Source organism: Pezoporus flaviventris, unplaced genomic scaffold (genome assembly GCF_033815535.1).
Source record: "Pezoporus flaviventris isolate CSIRO_AGI_PZ_B2104156 unplaced genomic scaffold, CSIRO_AGI_Pfla_v1 ptg000013l, whole genome shotgun sequence".
In the NCBI taxonomy this organism is placed as follows: Eukaryota; Metazoa; Chordata; class Aves; order Psittaciformes; family Psittacidae; genus Pezoporus; species Pezoporus flaviventris.
The window spans coordinates 39,516,214-39,536,522 of record NW_026892561.1 but is presented as its reverse complement, the minus strand read 5'-3'; the positions used below and the strand labels follow the sequence as shown (position 1 = coordinate 39,536,522).

At 36.9% G+C, this 20,309-nt stretch overlaps 1 protein-coding gene across 8 annotated transcripts in view; it reads right to left on the bottom strand.

Annotated features, from left to right (window-relative positions):
- TFDP2 (transcription factor Dp-2) overlaps nt 1-20,309 on the bottom strand; it is a 56,538-nt gene that overhangs the window by 2,671 nt on the left and 33,558 nt on the right. For 5 of the 8 annotated variants that reach the window (XM_061452918.1, XM_061452917.1, XM_061452923.1 and 2 more), the window contains 7 exons: nt 19,320-19,441; nt 16,699-16,746; nt 15,985-16,147; nt 15,318-15,464; nt 13,079-13,147; nt 11,277-11,428; nt 4,952-5,118 (listed from right to left, as the gene is read on the bottom strand). In XM_061452918.1, the coding sequence (XP_061308902.1) occupies nt 4,952-5,118; nt 11,277-11,428; nt 13,079-13,147; nt 15,318-15,464; nt 15,985-16,147; nt 16,699-16,746; nt 19,320-19,441 (868 nt within the window). The remainder of the gene's footprint in view (nt 1-4,951; nt 5,119-11,276; nt 11,429-13,078; nt 13,148-15,317; nt 15,465-15,984; nt 16,148-16,698; nt 16,747-19,319; nt 19,442-20,309) is intronic. The other 3 variants (XM_061452919.1, XM_061452920.1, XM_061452924.1) reach the window with 3 other exon arrangements.

The following is a 20,309-nucleotide window of genomic DNA, read 5'->3' as shown; positions in this document are numbered from 1 at the left end:
GTATATATGGTTTTAACTTCTTTCTTAGATAAGATGTTTCTACAGACCTACCCAAATTCCATCTCAACACAAAGTTCAAATTGAAATGAATTATCAGGACTGTCTAGTTCTTCTCCATGGTGCTTGCATGTGGTTCCAGCTGGATGCATTAAACCAGGAGTTACTGTGCTTAGTTAGTTGCTATGCCTAACCAAACCTCTGTTCGGTACAGCACGATGGCAATAAAAATCAGATTGCACTATTCATACTGTACCTAGAATTGCTCCGTAACAGCAGACAAGAGGAATAACTTTGTTACATATGCTTTCTTGTTTGTCTGTGTTCTAGTTAAGCTTTGGCTTGAGATTTGCCAGTGTCTGGCTCTAGCATGGGACTGTTCTAAGGAGATTGTCACAACCACAGAAAGTGGCTCACCATCCACTGGGATCCACATGCTACCTTGTTTTGTGCTGTGGAGACCCATTAGCAGTGAGGTATTTAAATGCTCTGGTATAAGGCAAGGCTAGCAAGGTCAATGTTCCTGCCAACAGCCTTTAGAACATGACAGAAAATATTAAGTGGCAGCTTTAGGGTGATCTCTGAGGATGGGATAGATGAGAATAGTTAAACATGGACATAGATGGATGGCTTTCATTAAGATTGCCATAAATGCAGGTTTGTTTTTACAGAGAACACATTCTACAGTCTCCTCTTGTCTTTGCAGGAAGAGGCTGAACCATTTAGAATGACTGCATTGTCATAGATTAATAAAGTGGATTAGAGATGTATCACAGCGTTGTTTCCTGGTCTGTTGAAGGGATGTACCTGTATGTACACGTTTAATATTTCAGGAGAATAACAAGTTGCTGCTAGTAATACTGCATTTTATTAACACTGTGGGATAATAGCTAGTTAGCTTTGTGAAAAGCAAGGTGAAGGAAAGTTTGGATTTTACACATAAGGCAGAAAGGAGGTTCATAGATGCCTATCCCTGCCTTGTACTTTCATTGCCTTCTAATTCTATTTTCCAGTGGGCTCCGAGAAGCCAGGGAAAAGAAGTTTTAACATTTAAGAAGCCATTTCCTGTCTGAAGAGAACTGTTAAAAGAGAATGCTGCCTACAATGAAAAGACTTACTACTTAGAACAGAACAGAGAAGTTACTAATAGTACACCTGTGAACCAGGGAAAGCAGCTTGGAAAAACCCTCCCAAGGTGGTACAGGCCAGTCTAAGAGTGGCACCCTTATTATCGACAGACATATCTTGCAGCAGATATCCTTGGCAGAAATTTCTTCTTTATATGAGAAGGAGCAGATATCCTTGGAAGAAATTTGTTCCTCATATGAGAAGGCTCTAAAGAAACATCATCAATAGCCTTAGTAATTAATGCTAAAGTGAAAGTGCTGCATAGGATTATTGCTGATGGCCAAACAAGCTTGTTCATTCAGTAGTACTTTTATCTCTTCAGTTCTAACTCCAGCCCATTGCCAGTCAAAGCTGGTTATGCAGGTAGATGATAGCAAAGCATTTCTCCATGCAGGGGAGAAGGAAACAAAAAGAAGTGTTGTAATCTAGAGGTCCTAAACTGTACCCCTTTATGTGCTCACTGCCTTAGTGGGATATGTACAAGTGAGGGGTTGTTACCACAAGTAATGTACCTCAAAATATTTATCCGTAGTCTCATTTCTAGGAGTCAGGACTCAGCTGACAAATACCAGACCTGAATTTACATTAAATACTTCTAGTATATGCATGGCTTAAAAGGTACAAGATAGTTTTCAGGATATGGTTCTACAAGAGTTTATGCTTGTCTCAGTCAGTGGTGTATTTCACCTCATCCAGCAATCTCACTCCCTTTTTACTTAAAACTGTTCTGGTATGAGCCCTTAACTAGCCATTTCGACATGCTGCATTGTCAGAAAGGTCTCTGCCAGATAAAGAACCTACAGTTTAGTACCCTGAACCAGACCATTAAGAGGACAGAGGAAAGTAACTGTCAAAATTAAGAAATGGGCAGGAATGCACAATTAGGAATGTGACCCTGGTGTGCATCTTTAGCTGGTGCGAGTATAATACGAGAAATGACACTGCTCCTTCCACAGTAAGAAGGCTGTAGTGTAGTCTGCTTTATGTCCATTGCTTTTGCTGGATTACCTACTTAGTTCATCAAGCATATCAAATTAGGGCACTTGAAGAATGGCTAAACCACATGATCCTCTTGCAAAGAGAATACACTAAAAGGCTTTGATATATCAGTTCAGCAGTTCCAAGCAAATTATTTGTCATGTTTAATGTGTCTAGAAGTAACTTCTTTCTTTTAAACCCGAGATGGTCCAAGTTTTGTCAATTTTAAATTTCTTTCATTGAACTAGTTGAGACTTGGATTCTTCCAACCGCTTCGCCAGCCCTGTTAGCAAGAACTACAGGCCAAACCACTGTTAAGTGTTTGGAAGTCAGTAATTATCTGGAAAAAAAAAGAAAAAGATGACGAGGCTACAGTCAAACTAACAACATTGTATGGGAAATGACTTGCCTGCTTACACGTACTAGAACAGGACTGGTTTCTACAGCAGTTCAGTCCACAGATTCAGCTCGTTTAGGAGAACTTTAATCTTGAATGTAATAAATTGACCCAGTGAATAAATAAGAGACCTTGATTTGCTCTTCTTGTATAGCAGTAATTGAAGCCAAGGTACTTAACAGTGCCATCATGACAGCTACAGAAGTAACCATAAAGTCTAGAAACCAGCGATGAGCCTTCTGTTTCACTGTCATTGCAGGGTAAGAAACAACATCTGAAGGCTGTCAAAGTTAAAACAGGAAGCGAGACTTAACTGAAAAATTCACAACTGGGCAAATGCTGGGGTTTCAAGTATTGTGCAAAACATTTAAATCAGTTTCCCTTATGTCAGTTACTGCCATTAGAAACATGTACTATGCAATTCACACAATTAAGTAGCAAGCAACAGATAGAAGAAACCTTTGAAAATAAATGTATCTACTCTAGTAACACTTCTGGAGTAATTTTTTTCACAAGCTGAACCTTGTCTGAAGAGTATGTTACTCACCTCAGTGCATTTTAAGTAAAATATAAAAATCAATACATTTCTAATGACCGGGTTTCTGGCTGATGGTCTGCTACTAGAGATATAATCACCATGTTCTTTAAGCTATCTTCAAATCTGTTCTTCTTGGGTTAGTTTCTTTGAAACAGAGGACTATTTGTTTCTCACTTGCACAGGAACATAATGGTTGTTTTGCCTTTAGTGCTTTCAGTAAAACCCCCACCAGCAGTACTTAGTGTGACTAAATTTTTTTCAAAACAAACTAAAATGACCTACTAAGCACTAGTTTAGACATTTATCACTTTAATCATGAAAGCTGGTTTTATTTGGTATATCGTGTAATGACAGGGTTTTTTGCAAATGTAAAGCAACCCTGTTTTCTGAAGAGAAATTAATGCAGGTTTAAATTGGAACAGAAATCTTAGTTTGTTCCTTGATAGACAGGCACAGTTAAGTAACCTGAACACTGCAACACTGTTAAAAGATGTGGGTTCTGCTCCTTTCCCGTTTTTTTTACATTGGTGGTAAATGTGGTAGGTAATTTTCAGTTGAATGAGCCAGCAAGGAACAAATTAAAATTTCTTTCAACTTCTCTTTTTGACATCAGTGCAGCCTTATAAAGACTTGGGGGGGCAATTTCAAAATTGACTGAAATTAAAAAATGAAATCTTAGTTTTGAAACCCACAGCACAAGGGGACCAGGAAAATGCAAACAAGCCTTGATAAACATAAGCACATTTGATGTAGTTTGGAATGTTAAGCCATTTAGAATGTACTGATCTTAGTGAATGTAACTGAGTTCTAATTTAGATCCAGCAGTTTTCGTATCACAAATTTTAAGCAACTGTTTAATTCTTAGTTCTCTCACATAGTAAAATCAAGGACACAAAAACCCAAACGTTCAGCTTCCTGACTGCTTAACTATATTATCCTTAGCAAAACAAAACAGCATTAATATAAAGCCTGCATTTTAAATTATCCTGACATAAGGATTAAGTGTTGCCACCAGAAGGGAATCACCTTTAGTAAAGTTAAAAAGTCAAATGTTTGAAGTGTCCAGCCTAGCTGTGTGAAAGCCAGACTTTTATACTACTGTAGATTAATCAAGATTAAAGCCTCGTTAGTAGAGAAACCAAGGCAATAGCTTTGCTCCCCTCTTCTTCAAAAATGAAGGTGTGCATACAGTTAATTCCTTGGGTAACACTTCCCTTACAGATGAAGTCCCTCCAGAAACTTGAGAAAATACTGGCCTACTTTTAAGCTTGGGCAGAGCAGGAAGAACGCAGTGTGACAGTAGCTAAAGGACTGATTATAAATTTTAGCAGCTCTAGTCCAACAATTGAAGATTTGAGCCTATTAAGTGTGACCTGTTCAAGCAGCGTGACTAGGGGAGGTAAAAGCCTCAGTGTGAGACTCTTGTCCTGGAACTCTTTGGAGCTTTTTGCTTTTATTTAGAGCATCTCTGTTCTCAGGTGGAACCTGCTGGCTTGGGAGTCACTTGTAGATTACATTCACTCACTTTAAGATACTTTCTTTCCTTTTCCTCCTCAGCTTTGGAGGAGCTGCCTTCCAGCCTGCTCTTTCATTCATCCAGTGTCATGAAAAATTAGTATTAATCCATGAAAATCTGACCTTGGTGTCAGTTCAGCTATTTAAGAAATAACTTCTTCATAACACAATTCACGCAGGAGTTTGTTGTTATAGATCAGTGTGAATTAAATTTACAGGACTATTACGATAAACCTTCCAAAATGACCTGTAAAAGAACTGGTTTCTGTACCAACCCTACTAGCTCCCACAAAACTTCAATTGTTATGTACTTATGTGGGCTAATATCATTAAATTTGCTTTGGTTAACTAATGCTTTGAATTTGATCAGGAATGTAAAAGTCTCATCTATAACTTACCTGTGACGTAGCCTTCTAAAGCTTTGGGCACCAGTGATTTTGCAGTTCTTAGATCCTCAGCTGAGCATTTGCCTGACTCGAGCCCAAAGGACATTCCCATTCTCTTCAGCACCTCACTGTCATCATGAATCTCAAAAGTGTTATCGAAATTAAAGAGGTATTCAAATCTGCATGTGAAAAGTCAAAGTGAGATGGCTTGAAAAGAGCACAGCTATGTGGGTTTTGCCTGTTCATCCTGCATTGAGGTAAGTATCCCGATCCTTCATTATCTGCAAAGGGTCCTTAAGGGAAAAAAAAGTGCAGCAAATGCTTTTTCTCTTCTGCTTCTGTTACTGGCATGCCTATGGGATGTAAAATGGCACTTTCTCAATTAAAGTAACTTTACCACTGCAGGAAGTCTAAAGTTTTCTACCTCATTAAACAGATTCAAAGGGGAAGAGGGAGGCCTTATTGAACATGAACCTTCACTTGTACTAAATCCAGTATTTTTAAAGGTCATCTGCAGCCCTGTCACCAAAATAACTACTTTGTTTTTGCTTCTTGGACATTTCATTTTCTGTTCTAATGTGCAACACTCCTCCTGTGAAGTGACCTATTTACCTTGGTCTAGTTTTGCATTTTTGGATGCAGCTAGCAATGCAGTCTGTTCTAAGTCTTTTATGTTCACAACCTACCATTTCTTGCTGCAGGATTCTCAGAATGCTTTTCATTGCCTATAGAAGTGGAAATAGTGATTTAAACTTAAGACAGCTTTAAGAAAAGCTGGGGCACCTGTGGTGACTGGCCTTATGCTCTGATCAGAGGCTAGTAAATGCCCAGACAGCCCCAGTGCAGGGATCACGATACAGGCTGGCTCCCAGTGCCTCATTTTCTGCTAACAAATCCTTTATGCCTGGAAAAGCAACCCATCTGTGAGAGACAGTCTTTAAAAGATAACTCACTGGTGGGTCTTCCATCAGCTCTCCAAGCTCATGTCACATGCGGATTTTTATTTTATTTTTTTTTTAATTTAAATACTAATTTTCTTGGATCCAGTAAGTTTGGAGAAGTTTCACCTTTTGTGCTTAGGCACAACATTTTCATCTAGTAATCTGCATGCTTGGAATGAGGTGTAACTGTGAGTTACAGGCATCATCTCTTTTGTGACTTACACAGTATTACCTGTAAAACCTACTGTTTATGCACCTGTACTTATTTAAGCATAACCACATCAAAAGGGAAAATAAGATATGTCACTTTAAGTGGTAAAATGACATTCCTGCTACCTGGACTGGTGCACCTAAAGTCAAGTAATTACGTTTGCACAAACAGGGGATGGGAGAAGCGTCATACCAAGTTTCTACCAGCAAGCTGTGTAGTAACTAAGTTATAACTGAATTCAGCTTTTATGGTACAGGATTAAAGATTGTATTTACTGATAGCTCTGGCTTTCTCCTCCCAGGTGTTGTGGTCAAATACTAGATGTTAGAAAGGAGCCGAACTCCTTTCCATCCCCCTTCAAGTTTCCAAACAAACTTACAGTAGTATTTCCCCAGATATAGTCTCCAGCAACCTGCAGCCCCTGATGCAGGAAGTTCTGCACTTCCTCCACCTCTGCTGTTAAGACCTGTTTGAGGATTTTCTGTCAGGGACTTGACGTAACCCCTTTTAGAACACAGAGAAACTTTTGGCATGAGCAACATCAAATGCTATGATCTGCATAGACTGACTGTTACAAAACCACTTATATTCCTTATGTCTATAACCTAGCGCCTGGTATCTGCTCTTGTCTCTTAACTTTAATAAGCAACTGTGTCCAGGTATTCTCTGGGCATACACTCCATGTCATCCATGATTTTACAGAAACCTGTGAATCCACTGTCCTCTCTTTTTCTAGGCCATGGAGTCCATCTGTTCCTTCTGTGTCTCTCGCCTGGTTATGCTACACTTTTTCCAAGAACAGGAGAGGATACAGTATTCCAGATATGAAAGCACTATACACATCTAATTTTACATTGTATTTCTTACTGGTTTTGCTAATAATTCCCAGCATTGTTTTGGCTGTTCTTGAGAAATCCTTTTTTGTTCTCATAGAATGATCTACTGGGCTGCTATCTTAAAATTCAGTGCTAAAAGATCACTCCAGAGGCCAATGCTGTGAATGTGAAATTTGGGTGCAGTTCCTGTCCCTTCGCAAGGTAAGTGCAAATTTGATCAACAACTAATTTAATCTGGAGTTTCTGCTCTTGCAGGCAATTCTTTCTCTAAGGGTAGATGAGCCTACTTTCTACATGTTTACTTTCACAGATAGTATTGTATGTCCAATAGCAAAATCCTCTGCGTTTTCCATTAAAAGCAACATGTTCTTATTTTCCACATTTGTGATACCTCTATTGTGTTTGAATGCTTCTTTAAAACTAGGTATTCTGGTTCTTTTATTTATTTTCTCCTTTTCCCCAAGACCTACAGCATTTATACAGAGGCACCATATACAATAAATACATTTTTTTTTCCTCTTTAAATGGGACTTACTTGCTCAGGTGCCTCATCTTTTCAATATAATTTTTAACTATTTTATCTTCAGACTGCTTTTCTTGACACCAGCTTCAGAAATGCCATTCCCAGCATGCTGCTTGGCACCCGGCTGCCTGCCTTCTCAAACTCTAAACAAAACTCGCCCAGTAACCTCAACCTCTTTGTTTTGCATGTGAGAAATTTCATCCTGTTGTGGCTAGATCAAGCCTGTTCTTGCATAGGAAAAACCTTAGGAGACACAAACCTATGTTCCTCATGATGCTAAGTCCCCTTTATATGTACCATTTTTCCAAGCAATTATTTTAGAAGATTCTCTGTAAATACAGTTTTGAGTAGCAAATCCTATGAGGTTATCTGTTCATTGGACTTTCTAACATCACCTGCTGTGGCATTATAAATGTCAACCAACCAGTGTTGATAACATGTATGAATGTTACTTGGGAGAAGGAATGGAAGCCCTTTAAGCAGTGGATTATTAACTGACCTTAAAGGGCCGGCACTCAAGCTGACCAGTTAGGCAACACAAACGCTAATAAATTACAGAATTAGTATGGACAAATGTAAGTGAACATTTTTGCCAACTGCCATATTTAGCAGATCAATGTAATAGTGCTTTAAACACAAGCAGTTTCTGCCACTGTTTATCTACACACTGCTGCTGTCACTAATCAGTTGCACAAACAACAACCACAGTGGAAAGCTTGTTTAATTTGGGTTGTACACTTAACGATCTCCAGATGACAGCAATATTGAAGCTGGGTTACATAAAATGAAGTATCAACAGCTTAAATCACTTTGGTGTGTTCATTCTTAGTAGTACTGTTTTCTTACAGTTTGAAACTGGAGGCACATTGTTAACCTTCTCTAAATCCCAAATTCCAGGTTAATCTCTGACAACTTTAAATCACCAGTTCTGAAGCTTCAGTATGAAACTACTGAACTTTTAAACGAACTCAAACCTAAATGGAAAGCACTGTTTAAAGCGCAGTGAGAACTGCATAGTATGCTAATAAAATAAGGATACAGTCAAGCTAAATCAATGTAGAATCTAAAATTCCCAACTTGCTGAAATACAGCATAAACTGAAGTATTCCTAAAGTTTTGTTACAGAATATACTGGACTTCAGCCAAATTTTCTACAAAAATTCAACTTTTAATAATATTGCTTTTGCACATTGGTAGTTAGGTTACTAGAGACTATCTATTTTGCCATGTTAATGGAATTCAAGTTCAATAAGGGATTTGAATAGCACCAAGTGAAGTCTGTAATCTTCAGTACTGAGGCAGAGCCAGCTGTTTTCAGCTAATAAACTGTGATCTGATTAAAAGTTAGCATAACAGTACCTCATACTTCCAGCTATATTTTCATGGGATGAAGAGGATAAGCAGCCAGAAGTATGTAAGTGATTTTCAGATGAATTAGTGCAACTTTATCAATTTGCTTACAAAGGCAGTATTTCAAATTTCTGTATTATATCCTTCCTTTTTTTTCCCCTTCAAAGGGTCACCTACACCTTTCTGCTATTAAAAGACACATTCAAAGTTACTACTATCACCTCTAGGCTTTTATTTTTGTGTTACATGGAACACCTTGTGTTTCTGACTAAATACATTTACGGCACATTAGAAATATGAACTCAGAAGCACTAACACATACTGGTGCTATCCTAGTATAGAATTCGATTCAGTTATTCCTGTGTAGTGAATGCGCTTTGAAGTGTCAGTCTTAAGTGCCTTTTAGAAACAGTGAAAGTCAGCCTGTTCTAACTAGTGGCTGTAAGGCAATGTTGATAAACATTGCTTCATTTTTTATACATATAGTTTACTAGAAGTAATTCAAATTAGCTATTGTCACTTCAGGGAGGTGTTTTGTTTAGGGTTTTTTTGTTGGTTTTGGTTTGGTTTTAGATATATATAAAATATGTATATATGTGTGTCTATCTAGTATATGTGTAAGGTATATAATACTATTTATATGATATATAATTATATATAATACATATTTCAATATATATTACTATAAATTACTACATAATATATTCATTAATATATAGTATATATTACATCATTTACTGATATCAATAGATATCAATATATTTATATACTATGTATTACTAAAAAATATGTTATATAGTATACACACATTACTAATTTATTAATATAAAAATTAAATATTTCTATAAATATTTACTGGTATCTGTCTCATGTTTATGTAGCTATTATATATTACATTATATTTCAATATTATTCCATATTATATTATAGATAAATATATCTATAATATTTAATATATATTAATATATAATAGATATATCTTGTATAATAGCTAATAATTGATATATATTAGATTTATTATGTTTTCTATGCTTATATATTAACATTAGATATTATAAATACTTAGTAAATAATATCCTATATAGTGTAGCTTTTATATTACATTATATAACATATTTGTGTTATATTATGTCATATATAATTTATATTATGTATATAGGATTGTACAGTATATGTATAATATATATAATATATACGTAATTATATTATGTATAAAATTATGTTTTAGATGCTTATATATTAACATTAGATATTATAAATACTGAGTAAATAATATGGAATAATATTTAAAATATAATGTAATACCATAGTAGATATTATATAAATATATATTATAGCATAAACTATACTGGAATAGAATATATATTCTATATATGTTATAAACATATATAAAATGTTATACATGTTTATATATAACAAGCATACATATGTTTGATATAGAGAGAATATATGTATCATAACTTTATGCTATAGACATACTATAATGAATCTTATATAAAGTTACATAATTACACATAATATATAATATTATATATCAATATATCTGCATCTATTGCTATATTAATATCGAGATATTAGAATATATAACTGTTTTAAATAAAATTATAATTACTTACTATAAATTATATATTATACAGTATATATTATGTCGTATTTCAATATATCTAATATATTAATACAATCATATGTTTATAGTTATTTACATAGAATCATAGAATAGTTAGGGTTGGAAAGGACCTTAAGATCATCAATTTCCAACCCCCCTGCCATGGGCAGGGACACCTCACATTAAGCCATATCACCCAAGGCCTCGTCCAACCCGGTCTTGAACACTGCCAGGGATGGAGCATTCACAACCTCCCTGGGCAACCTATTCCAGTGCCTCACCACCCCAATACATACATTAATATATACTATATATATTATATATATTTTATCTTATATCACACATGATAATTTTATGCTATAATATGGTAATATTCTATAATAATAGAATATAATTATAATAAAATATAATTTGTTGCATATATATTAATTTGATACCAATGAAAACTATATATTATAATGTATGATATATCTATTATACTAGATTCTATAATATATCACATACTATACATTATAGAATTTAATACCTTTTTAATTTTCATTAATATTTTAATGTAATATTCATTATATTAGTATTTAATACTTAGATTATTTATCAATATATTGACTTATTATGTTTATATATTACCTATACATTACATTAGGCAATGATATACCTAATATATTGTGTTATATATTGCATGATATATATACACATATATAAACAAACCAAAACAACAAAAAAAGAAGCTAAAAGAAAACACCCCCCTGAAGTGACAATAGCATATTTAATTCACTTCTAGTAAACTAGAGAAGTTCTCTGATTTGTTCTAACAAAAATTCTATTCACAAAGAAAATACAGTTCTAAAAATTGATTCCGTAAACACTCACTTATCACTTGATATGCTGCAGTCTATAACTGTTCTTTTGCTAGTGTTGACTATTAAGAAAGGCAGCTGTATTGTGGAGTTCAAAGCTGGAGGGCCTTGATTTCGTTGTTCATTTTGCTGATTTCTTTGTACCAAGTTTTTGAATGCTATTTGCTGTAAAAAGAAAGAGAAAACGATCACTGACAAAAAAATAGAAGACATCAGTGTGGAACTTCACAAGCTGTTATTTACAAACTCCCAACAGCTCCAGGAATTTTCTGTCAAAAGGTAAGTTGTAGCCTGACTCCCTCTCTGCACTAGTGTGGCTTAGCAGGAACAGAAGTTAAACATTAGCTTCTCACCCAACTCCTAATGGCTATGCCCCCCTCACAGTCCCCAGAGAAGAAACAAGACAGGAGCAATAAAATAAAGCTTGATGAAGAACAGTTCCCCATTCCTTTCAAAAAGGCACTGCAGGCACTGTTACATTATATGCACAACCACCTCACATTGGGAGCTTCTTACACTTAAAAAATAATTATCAGAAATGCCAACATTTCCCACTTCCCAGAACCTGTATTCTCCTTGCCTTCTCATCCATCTCCCTCTTTTCTCTCTCAGAAAAACTGGTTTTGAAATTCTCCTCTAAAAGTTTTTAAACAGGTGCTGTTCATGACACAGCTCCCTTGCTATTATCTCTGACTGCATATGTATGAAAATGTGTAGGTTTGGGAGATGTTACTTGAGGGACTGGAAGTCAGTGTGCTTACCCAGTTTGAGGCATTACTTAGTTCACTTAAGGGGAAGATGGACAGACAGAATCCCAAAGCACTTGTAAACCATTTGACAATGAACATAATCAAGGAAATAGTGACAGTTGTAGACAGTAAAGGAGTCCAACTCTGTAATTTTCAGACTAACAGTTAAGAGGGCTGACTAATAGTTAAGAGGGCCTGAGTTGCCTTACTGTCACCAGGACAATTTCATGTTACTGTTATAGAAGCTGCTAATTTATTAGATCAGACAGATAGAATTGTACCCTAAGTAGAGACACAGTTTTTGGTGACAAAACAAGAAGCATTAGATATTTAAAAGTTTCAGTATATAGCTAATTATATGAAAATTTTATCCATATAGTTGCACCAGGAAAAAAAAAAAAATAGCCTTATTGCCCAAAGCCTCATTAAAAAGCCCAAATGCATTAAATTACGGAAAGTCTTCAAAGACCAAAACTCTTCAGAATGCTTCTAGCTATTTAGAAAATTTCACTTTATAAGCAAAGACGCATTTGAAATAAATTTCTGCAAAGCCAAAATCTAAGTCATCTCAAAGGTGGATGTCAGAAGGTAAGAGTTGGATTTCCCACTCTAAAGATCCAGAAGTGTCCGTCTGTCTCCTCCAAAACAACTCTCTACTCGTTACACACATTGTTGTGTCATAAATTTTGTTGCTTAGAATCAGAGAGAAATTTTCTGCAAGAACTACTCCAAGAAGCAAACTCTGTGGGGGGGACAGGGATGACTCTGAGTCAGTGGAAGCAGTTGCAAGGTGTTCCCATTCCCACTAATGGTGACAGACCTTCAGAATACTAAGAAAACACTTGTGGCACACAGCTGCAGCAGCATGCCTGTTCACTCTAGTAAAACATAGACCAGAGAGTGAAGTTGAGAGGTACCCCTACTAGAAGCCAGGAAGGTCACAGCATGAAACTTTTCTCCACAGTACATCATAGCTGCTAAATAAATCTAGGAGGAACTTCAGAAGTTCTAATATGTCAGATCAGAACTTGGTGATTTCATTTACAGAAAAAATAATTAAGTATACCTGCAGCAGCAGTTCTTGTAGTTGGGCTCGCTTCTGTTTTATCCTTTCAATCCGCTTCTGTTTCTCTATCTTAAAATATAAATGCATCAAGATATTTACTTGGTTACCTTGTTTGTTCCAGTGTGCCAAACTGAAGAGGCTTTACAGCTGCACCTTACAGAAACACACACTTTCTTTAAAAATGGTGCTGGATTCCAGGGCACAGTAAGTGAACTGCAGAATTCTTTTCAGGCCTACCCATTTGCCATATATTGTGTTATTTTTCAAAACAGACTAATTGTACAGCCACAGGAGTTTCTCCATGGAACAGGTCAATAGATAAACTGCTGTCCTTCCCATTCTTCCTCTTTTGTATTGTGCACTGAATGCCAGTTAGTACCAAACTAAATGCTTGAGGAAAGGGTGCTTTGGGATTAGTTGGTTGGTTCCTTTTTTTCCATCCTGCCCCCCACTCTTTTTGGAATTGTGCCCATCCCTTCCACTGTTGTTCTGGCTGCAAGCTACTAGATATAAACGTGTGGAGACTGTGCTCAGGATCATCACCTGCATCTCTCCAGAGAACTTCACTTTTTGTTTGGACTACTTATTTGAGACTTGCTTAAACTAACAAGATTTCAGCAACAAAAAGGGGTGGAGGTAACATTATCTACATGAGCACAGGTTTCACTTCTTGCAAGAGTTCTTTTAATGCTAGTTTGAGGGGCAAAGCTGTATTCAACCTAAATATGCAGTGTTTGGGACAGCAATGGCACCAATGACTACTGACACTGCAGAGACAACTAAGGACACTTTAAATAGTGTCCTGGGGCAACCCTAGTAAACGATGCAGTCTTCAAAACTAAACTCTTCTATTTTATTTACAGTGGTGCTTTGTGGACCCCCACCCCCTCCTTAAAGTTTCCTTCAGAGCACAGTAGATGACTTTCTTTGCTGGGACAAACATGTAACTCTCAAAACCAATACACAGTACAGATTCTAATTTAGACATGGTTTCTGTATAACAGGCTTTTTTGTACTGGTTTCTCATTTTTGTACTGGTAGTCTTATTATGTAAGAACACATGAAAAAGAGTTCGCACTTTACACAGCTTTAAAGAGGAAAATGAATTCAGGTTTTCACACCATGCAAATGCAGCTTTATTTTCTATTTTTTTCAGTTATGCCATAGGAAGCAACATTTTAAAAAACTACGCCTGGCTTCCATTTTGTGCATTTGTAATTGGAGCCTGAAACGGTGAAAAGCGTAAGATCATGGTTGATGAGACAATGAAATTCAAGTTCCAGATGCGTAACAACAACCTATATTTAAAATAATGCATTCACTGGAATGAATGTGAAAATGTACATTTAGCTGTAGCTCTTTAAAAAATAGAATCCTGAAGAAAAATGGTTCAGCATCTGCCTACTTGCTGGGTGGATGTATTTTCCAGGTTGCTGTACTGGACAGACAGTAAAAGCTTCTTTGTTACCACATCTAGAATGACACTTGATGTAAATTAACTTGCACAAAAATAATTGTTCTGCAGAGGCATCCCACCCACCTTTTAAGGTATATGATACCACGAGTATCACAAATACAATACACATTAAGATGTATTTACAGTCAGTGCAGCAGTATGCAGTAAATACAGTAACTTGTGATTTTTATTTATAGAGCATTTGGCCTGAAGGACAAGCAACATTTGTGCATATGAATTCTGGCATCCTTACAAAAAACACAGTAACTCACAGCCTGCTGGAGAAATAATGGAAACCACCAATAAGTAAAACTTCCTTTTTTTTCCCCTGTCAGTTTTTAAGTAGCATTTAACATCCTAACAGGAATTACTTTTCAGCTTTATTTCCTGTGATTGGCATTTCCAAGTACAGACAGGAATATAAAATTGGTCTCCTTTTAAATATATACCATTTTCTAAGCATAGCCGCACCATATATTCTTGTGACTTTTCTGCTGGTTAATTCTGGCTACTTTAATCTTAAAAGTATTCCCTGATTTTTGTAAGGTAAACAGGTGGGGTTTTTCCCCAAACTTCATGTTGTATACTACACAAAACTGCACTAAGCATACATAAACATATCCTTTCAGTTTATTCAAATATCAAAGGAGGTATTTTCATAGTGTTCAAGAATCAAAACCAATCTGGTTCAAACTGAGGGAAAAAAAACCCTCTTCTAAAGTCAAGCACCTCCATTATCACAACCTTTGACCTATGCAAAATTTCCCATGTACCTCACCTTACCTCTAGATTCTGACATTCCTGAGCCGAGTTTGTGGGAAGGCCAATCCATCTGATTTCCTTCTTCTCTTTTGAAATTATGTTCATTGCCATCAGGACATTAAGGGCATCATAAACTCTCCGCCTAATGTTTTTCTGATCATAAGCCTGCTAAGAAAACAATACAGAATTAAGTACAATAAAAATTCAAAAAGGAAAAAGATATGGAACATATCCTTTAGAGATACACAGAAGATAAAAAGCTGGAATGGCAGTTCAGTTCAGAGGGGTATTAAAACATGATGCCTTTATCAGTGCTACTACTTGGGTACCACGTGAGCTCTCTGGTTGCAGATGGAAGCCTCAGGCCTGCTTGAAGCCTCTATGCAGCAGATTCACACCTTGGTAAGTCTGTTCCAGTTGAGAAGCCTAACTACTTTGACATACTTCTCTAATTTGCTTAGAGAAATCTAAGAGGGAAATCTTAGAAATCTAGAGGGAGGTCAATTCTTGATTTTAATTCTGTATTTTTAAATTTCAGAGGGTAAAGTCTTTATATTTGGGAAGTAGTTAAGTAATGAAGGAAGATATCTGGTGTGGCAGGACAGTGCAGAAACAGAAGAGGCGCAATTCCATGATAAACCAGCCAGTTTTTTGATGGTGCAACACATTTCCAAATGTATTTGCTTACCGAGTCTGTGGCTAGGTGACTGTTAGAGTTTGTGAATTCCAATACCAGCTCATCAGCAACTTCATTGTACGAAGTTGTTCCTTTACGTTGAACTTTTTCACATACTTTCATTGAAAAATGCCTCAGACCCTTCCCATTTTTATCTCCTTTTTTGCTTCTCTTACTGGAAGGAAAAAAAAAAAAAGTTTTAATACATCGCGTCTTAGTAAGCTACATTGTAACACAGCAAAAGGCCACTTTTTCCAACAGGAATCAGGACTGATGACATCATGTACTACCTAAACGAAAAATAAAGATGTTCTGCTTTTTTGAATCAGCTTCTTGTTTCTTTCATATTGGCAAAAAAAAAGTGCACTGGAATCCTTTCCCCTTTCTCAGCCATTGCTACATGGATAGTGCTTGAACACATGCTGCTGGGCTGATGCTTAGAAAACTACATTTGTAATTCATCTCCAGGTAGTTTCACAAAAGAACAACCAAAAAATGGGGAAAACCTTACAAGATGTTTAAGTGCTTGAAGCCAGACTTACAGGCAACTCATGTTTGTGCTTAAAATAGAAAGCAAAGAGTAATGAATTGTAACTACAAGGAATAACATACCACACAGCTTTTAGTTGGAAGTGGGAACATGACTCCCATCTCTGCAGAGCAGATCTGAAGAAACAAAAGAAAGTCTCAACTGTATGCATCAAATACATGTTTGAGAAAACTCACCTTTCTGAAAAATCGGACTCTATAAATTCTTGGGTCCGCTTTCTGTCCCTAGGCAAAGACAATTCAAAATTAAGATTAAAATCACATTATACATTTCAACCAATAAAATGAACATATTTGGGCCCTAATGTTTACTCTTATTTGTTACTGAAAAGGGGAGAATAGCATACACAGAGCTTGACAAAAAGTGAGGGGAGGTGGTCAGGACTTTGGAGTTTTTCTAAGATCACTGCCATAGAACTTCTAATCCCAATTTTACCATGCTTTGCCTGTATAATTTTAGGGAACTCGTTGCATCAGAAACCATAGGAAGCGCTGGTGGGAGCTAGACAGATAGATAACCAAATCTCTTCAACAAGGAGAAGCTGGGCTCCTTTGAAAATTCCTATTTAAAATTTCTCCCTCTGGGAGAAAAATGCATTTAAACATTGCACAAATCTATCCTGTATTTCCAGGATACTATATGTTTTGGTACCTTTAAACAAAAAACAAGGTAAAATACTAAGCAGTTCATATAAGAGCTGATGCATACAGAGCTGAAAGCGATACGCTGAGGAAGTAGTTGAGTTCTGCACAGGAGCAACAGTCACTGGTCACTGCCAGTTTCCTTAGTAGTTCTGTTCATTAGCTACAGCAAGCAGACTGCAGAAGGTATATTCCAAACTTGTCTTTTATTCTTGCAGGTGATACAGTGCACACAGTGCTGAAGAGCTCGCGGTATATTACTTCACATTGTTACCTTACCATTTCAAAACCAGGGCTCACAGCAGATACTTTTGCAGCTAAAACCTGGCAATGCTAAAAAACGGAGCTGAACAAAAATTGTGGATTTGAAGCTCCATGCCATGAAAGCCTCATGTGTCTGGTTGCACAACCCAGAACCCACCAATAGACGTCTTCCTCAGCACTGCAGGATCTGTGTCTGTGGCAACCCCTGTCCATGGTGCTTAACGTCACAGGCCATGTGGTTTGGGCTGACTGCAGTTGGCGCAGGGGCTGCTGTGTTCCTGTGCACAACAGGGACCTGGACTGGCAGTAAATGAAAGGAGAGCTGCCCCAGGACTGTAAGCCAGGCTGATGAAGGTAGTATGGAGCCCTGAGAGTGAACATGCTCTTGTCTCATTTGATTTTGGAAACAACTTGGAATCTGTGAAGAGGAGCAAACAATGGGTAAAGCAAGGAGCCTGGGTTTGTGGTCCTCTGGAACTGTCTTCAGCAAGGGGTCACCTCTTAGGCTTGGCAGTACCACAGAGCCTTCCTCAACTCTGATTTTCAGATGAAAATATGACCTGTTGTATGGACTTCCGCAGGGATCAATACTGATCAGCCAGTCTGGAGAGAACATCTTGCTCCTTTTTATGGGTGAAACAATAGTTAGGCTCATTGGAAATACTGTGGATTTTTACAGGATATGAATGAAAGGATGGTGCTCTTCCTTGGTGGTGGTGGTTGACACACTGCAATAGGCTTCCCTCTGGTAATCTCCATCACCAGGTTTTGATGAAGCTTAAGAAAGCTAATGAGTGTTGAGTCTTTGGTTTAGCAGCTGTGAACAAACACTGCCGCTTTTCCCCTCCTCTGGGGACTGAACCAACTTCTGTCTGGCCTCCACATGTCCCAAAATTTGGTGGAACAAAGTAATCTTTGAAAACTCTTTTTCCAAATAAAATCAGAACTAAGAGATTTAAAAGGGATTTATGGAAATAAACACATTCTCAGGGAAAAAAAAAAAATCCTAACTTAAAGACATCCCAGCTGGGCATGCAGTTTAATGATTTGGTGCTCAGGATACAGTGACTGGGAAGTACAAGCCTAGGACACTCCTTGCTTACAGCACAGAATAAAGAAAGTCAAGGTACAAGTACTGTACTCTCCCCTTCAGCTGTTTCTTAGATACTCCATTTTGCCACCTCTGGGGCTGGAAAGGTACCACTGACACTCATCACTGATTACAGAAGTTAACCAAAATGCAGAAATAAATGTTTAATTTTCAGAGACAAAGCACTACATCTGTCTTGAGACAGAAATGCTCAGCAGTACTGGTATTGAAAGAAAAACCAAACCATGAAATACTGTAAAGACCAGATTTCCTTAGAGGAGATAAAGACAGTCATGTTACTATGAAGTATCTCAGAACCCCATGAAAACTTGTTGCTATTGTAAAATAGCAGTAGAAGTACAACACTGATTACATTCAACATTTTCCATTAGAGTTAGGTCTTAAAACACCTTTGAAAATGTTTCTGAGTGTCTCTCCCTCTGTTGGCACCCTCCAATATGTTCAGTAGCAAAGCTATTTGGATATACCATGAATTAATAAAAAAAAAAAAGGCTTGTTTTAACTGGACTCATGAATTTGCGACTCTTTCTCATATGCTGCCATGGAAAAAAAATTAGACTGTGAAGTGACCAGTGCTTGCACTTCCATGCTCATGTGCTCCAGACATCAAAAGTGCATAACAGGCTGAAGAGCATACTCCTTTATAGTTGTGCAGGAACCAGAAGGTTTGATGCCACATATAGACACAACAGTATAAATAAAGGAAAAGATGAGAACAGATCCTTTTAATAAAACATAAAGGAAAAGATGAGAACACCTTTTAATAAAACAAAAATCTTACCCTGGGACCCAGCCAGAAGCTTCTGTTATGTGTGCCTGTGTAACCATTGCTGGAGCTGGGTTATATGGACTCCCAATGAGAACACTCCCCGAATTTGTTAGTCTTTGTGATGTGCTTATGATCTGTGAAATTTAGAAATAAAAACACAGCTCTCTTAAGAAAGCAGAGTTTACCAGAGCCCCAGAGCCTCGCTAAGGGGAAAACCACCAAAAAAAACAACAAAACCCCAACAACTTCTGTACCAGATGCAAGCAGCAATCAAAACATACAGAAGAAATGTCATAAGCAGCTCTTCATACATGAAGGTAATCACAATGCTGTTAAGATTTCTACTAATTGCACCATATTACTGTATTACTCATCTAGACAAGAACTAAACAAGTTCTGGCAGATAAGATCTATGCCCATGCACATCTGTTTCCTCAAAAGTACTCCCAGGCAACTTCTTGATCGCTGCAATCAATAAAACTTCCTTTCCTTTGCCTCTTATAATTATTTGCCTTTTGTACCTGAGACAACCTGAGCTGCAGGCAAAGCATTCCCAGCAGTTTCCAGCATTCACGAGATCTCAAGGCATTCCAGCAAGCTAATAACACAACACTGTACCTCTGGAATGACGTTTAAAGTCTATACAGCATGGACTGAACTTACATGTAGTCAAACCTGGAGAAATTGTACAGTGTTTGTTAACACTAAGACACTTGGCCACAATTCTTAAATCTCATCTAATTCATTCTTTAACGTAGGTCACCAGAAGAATTCAGACAGTACATAAAACCAGAACAGTATTAATTTGTTAAACTTTAAAAGAAAATACATGGTAAATTATTTTTATTCCAGTATGGTAAATTCATACCAAAGCTGCCTAGACAATGCTTTTTACTCATATGCCTTATTTCACTTTTTAAAACTTTACTGTGCTCCGTTTGTGACATTTTGAGTACTGACTGTATTAAACTCTGTAGTTTCCTTTACTACTTAACTTACTCA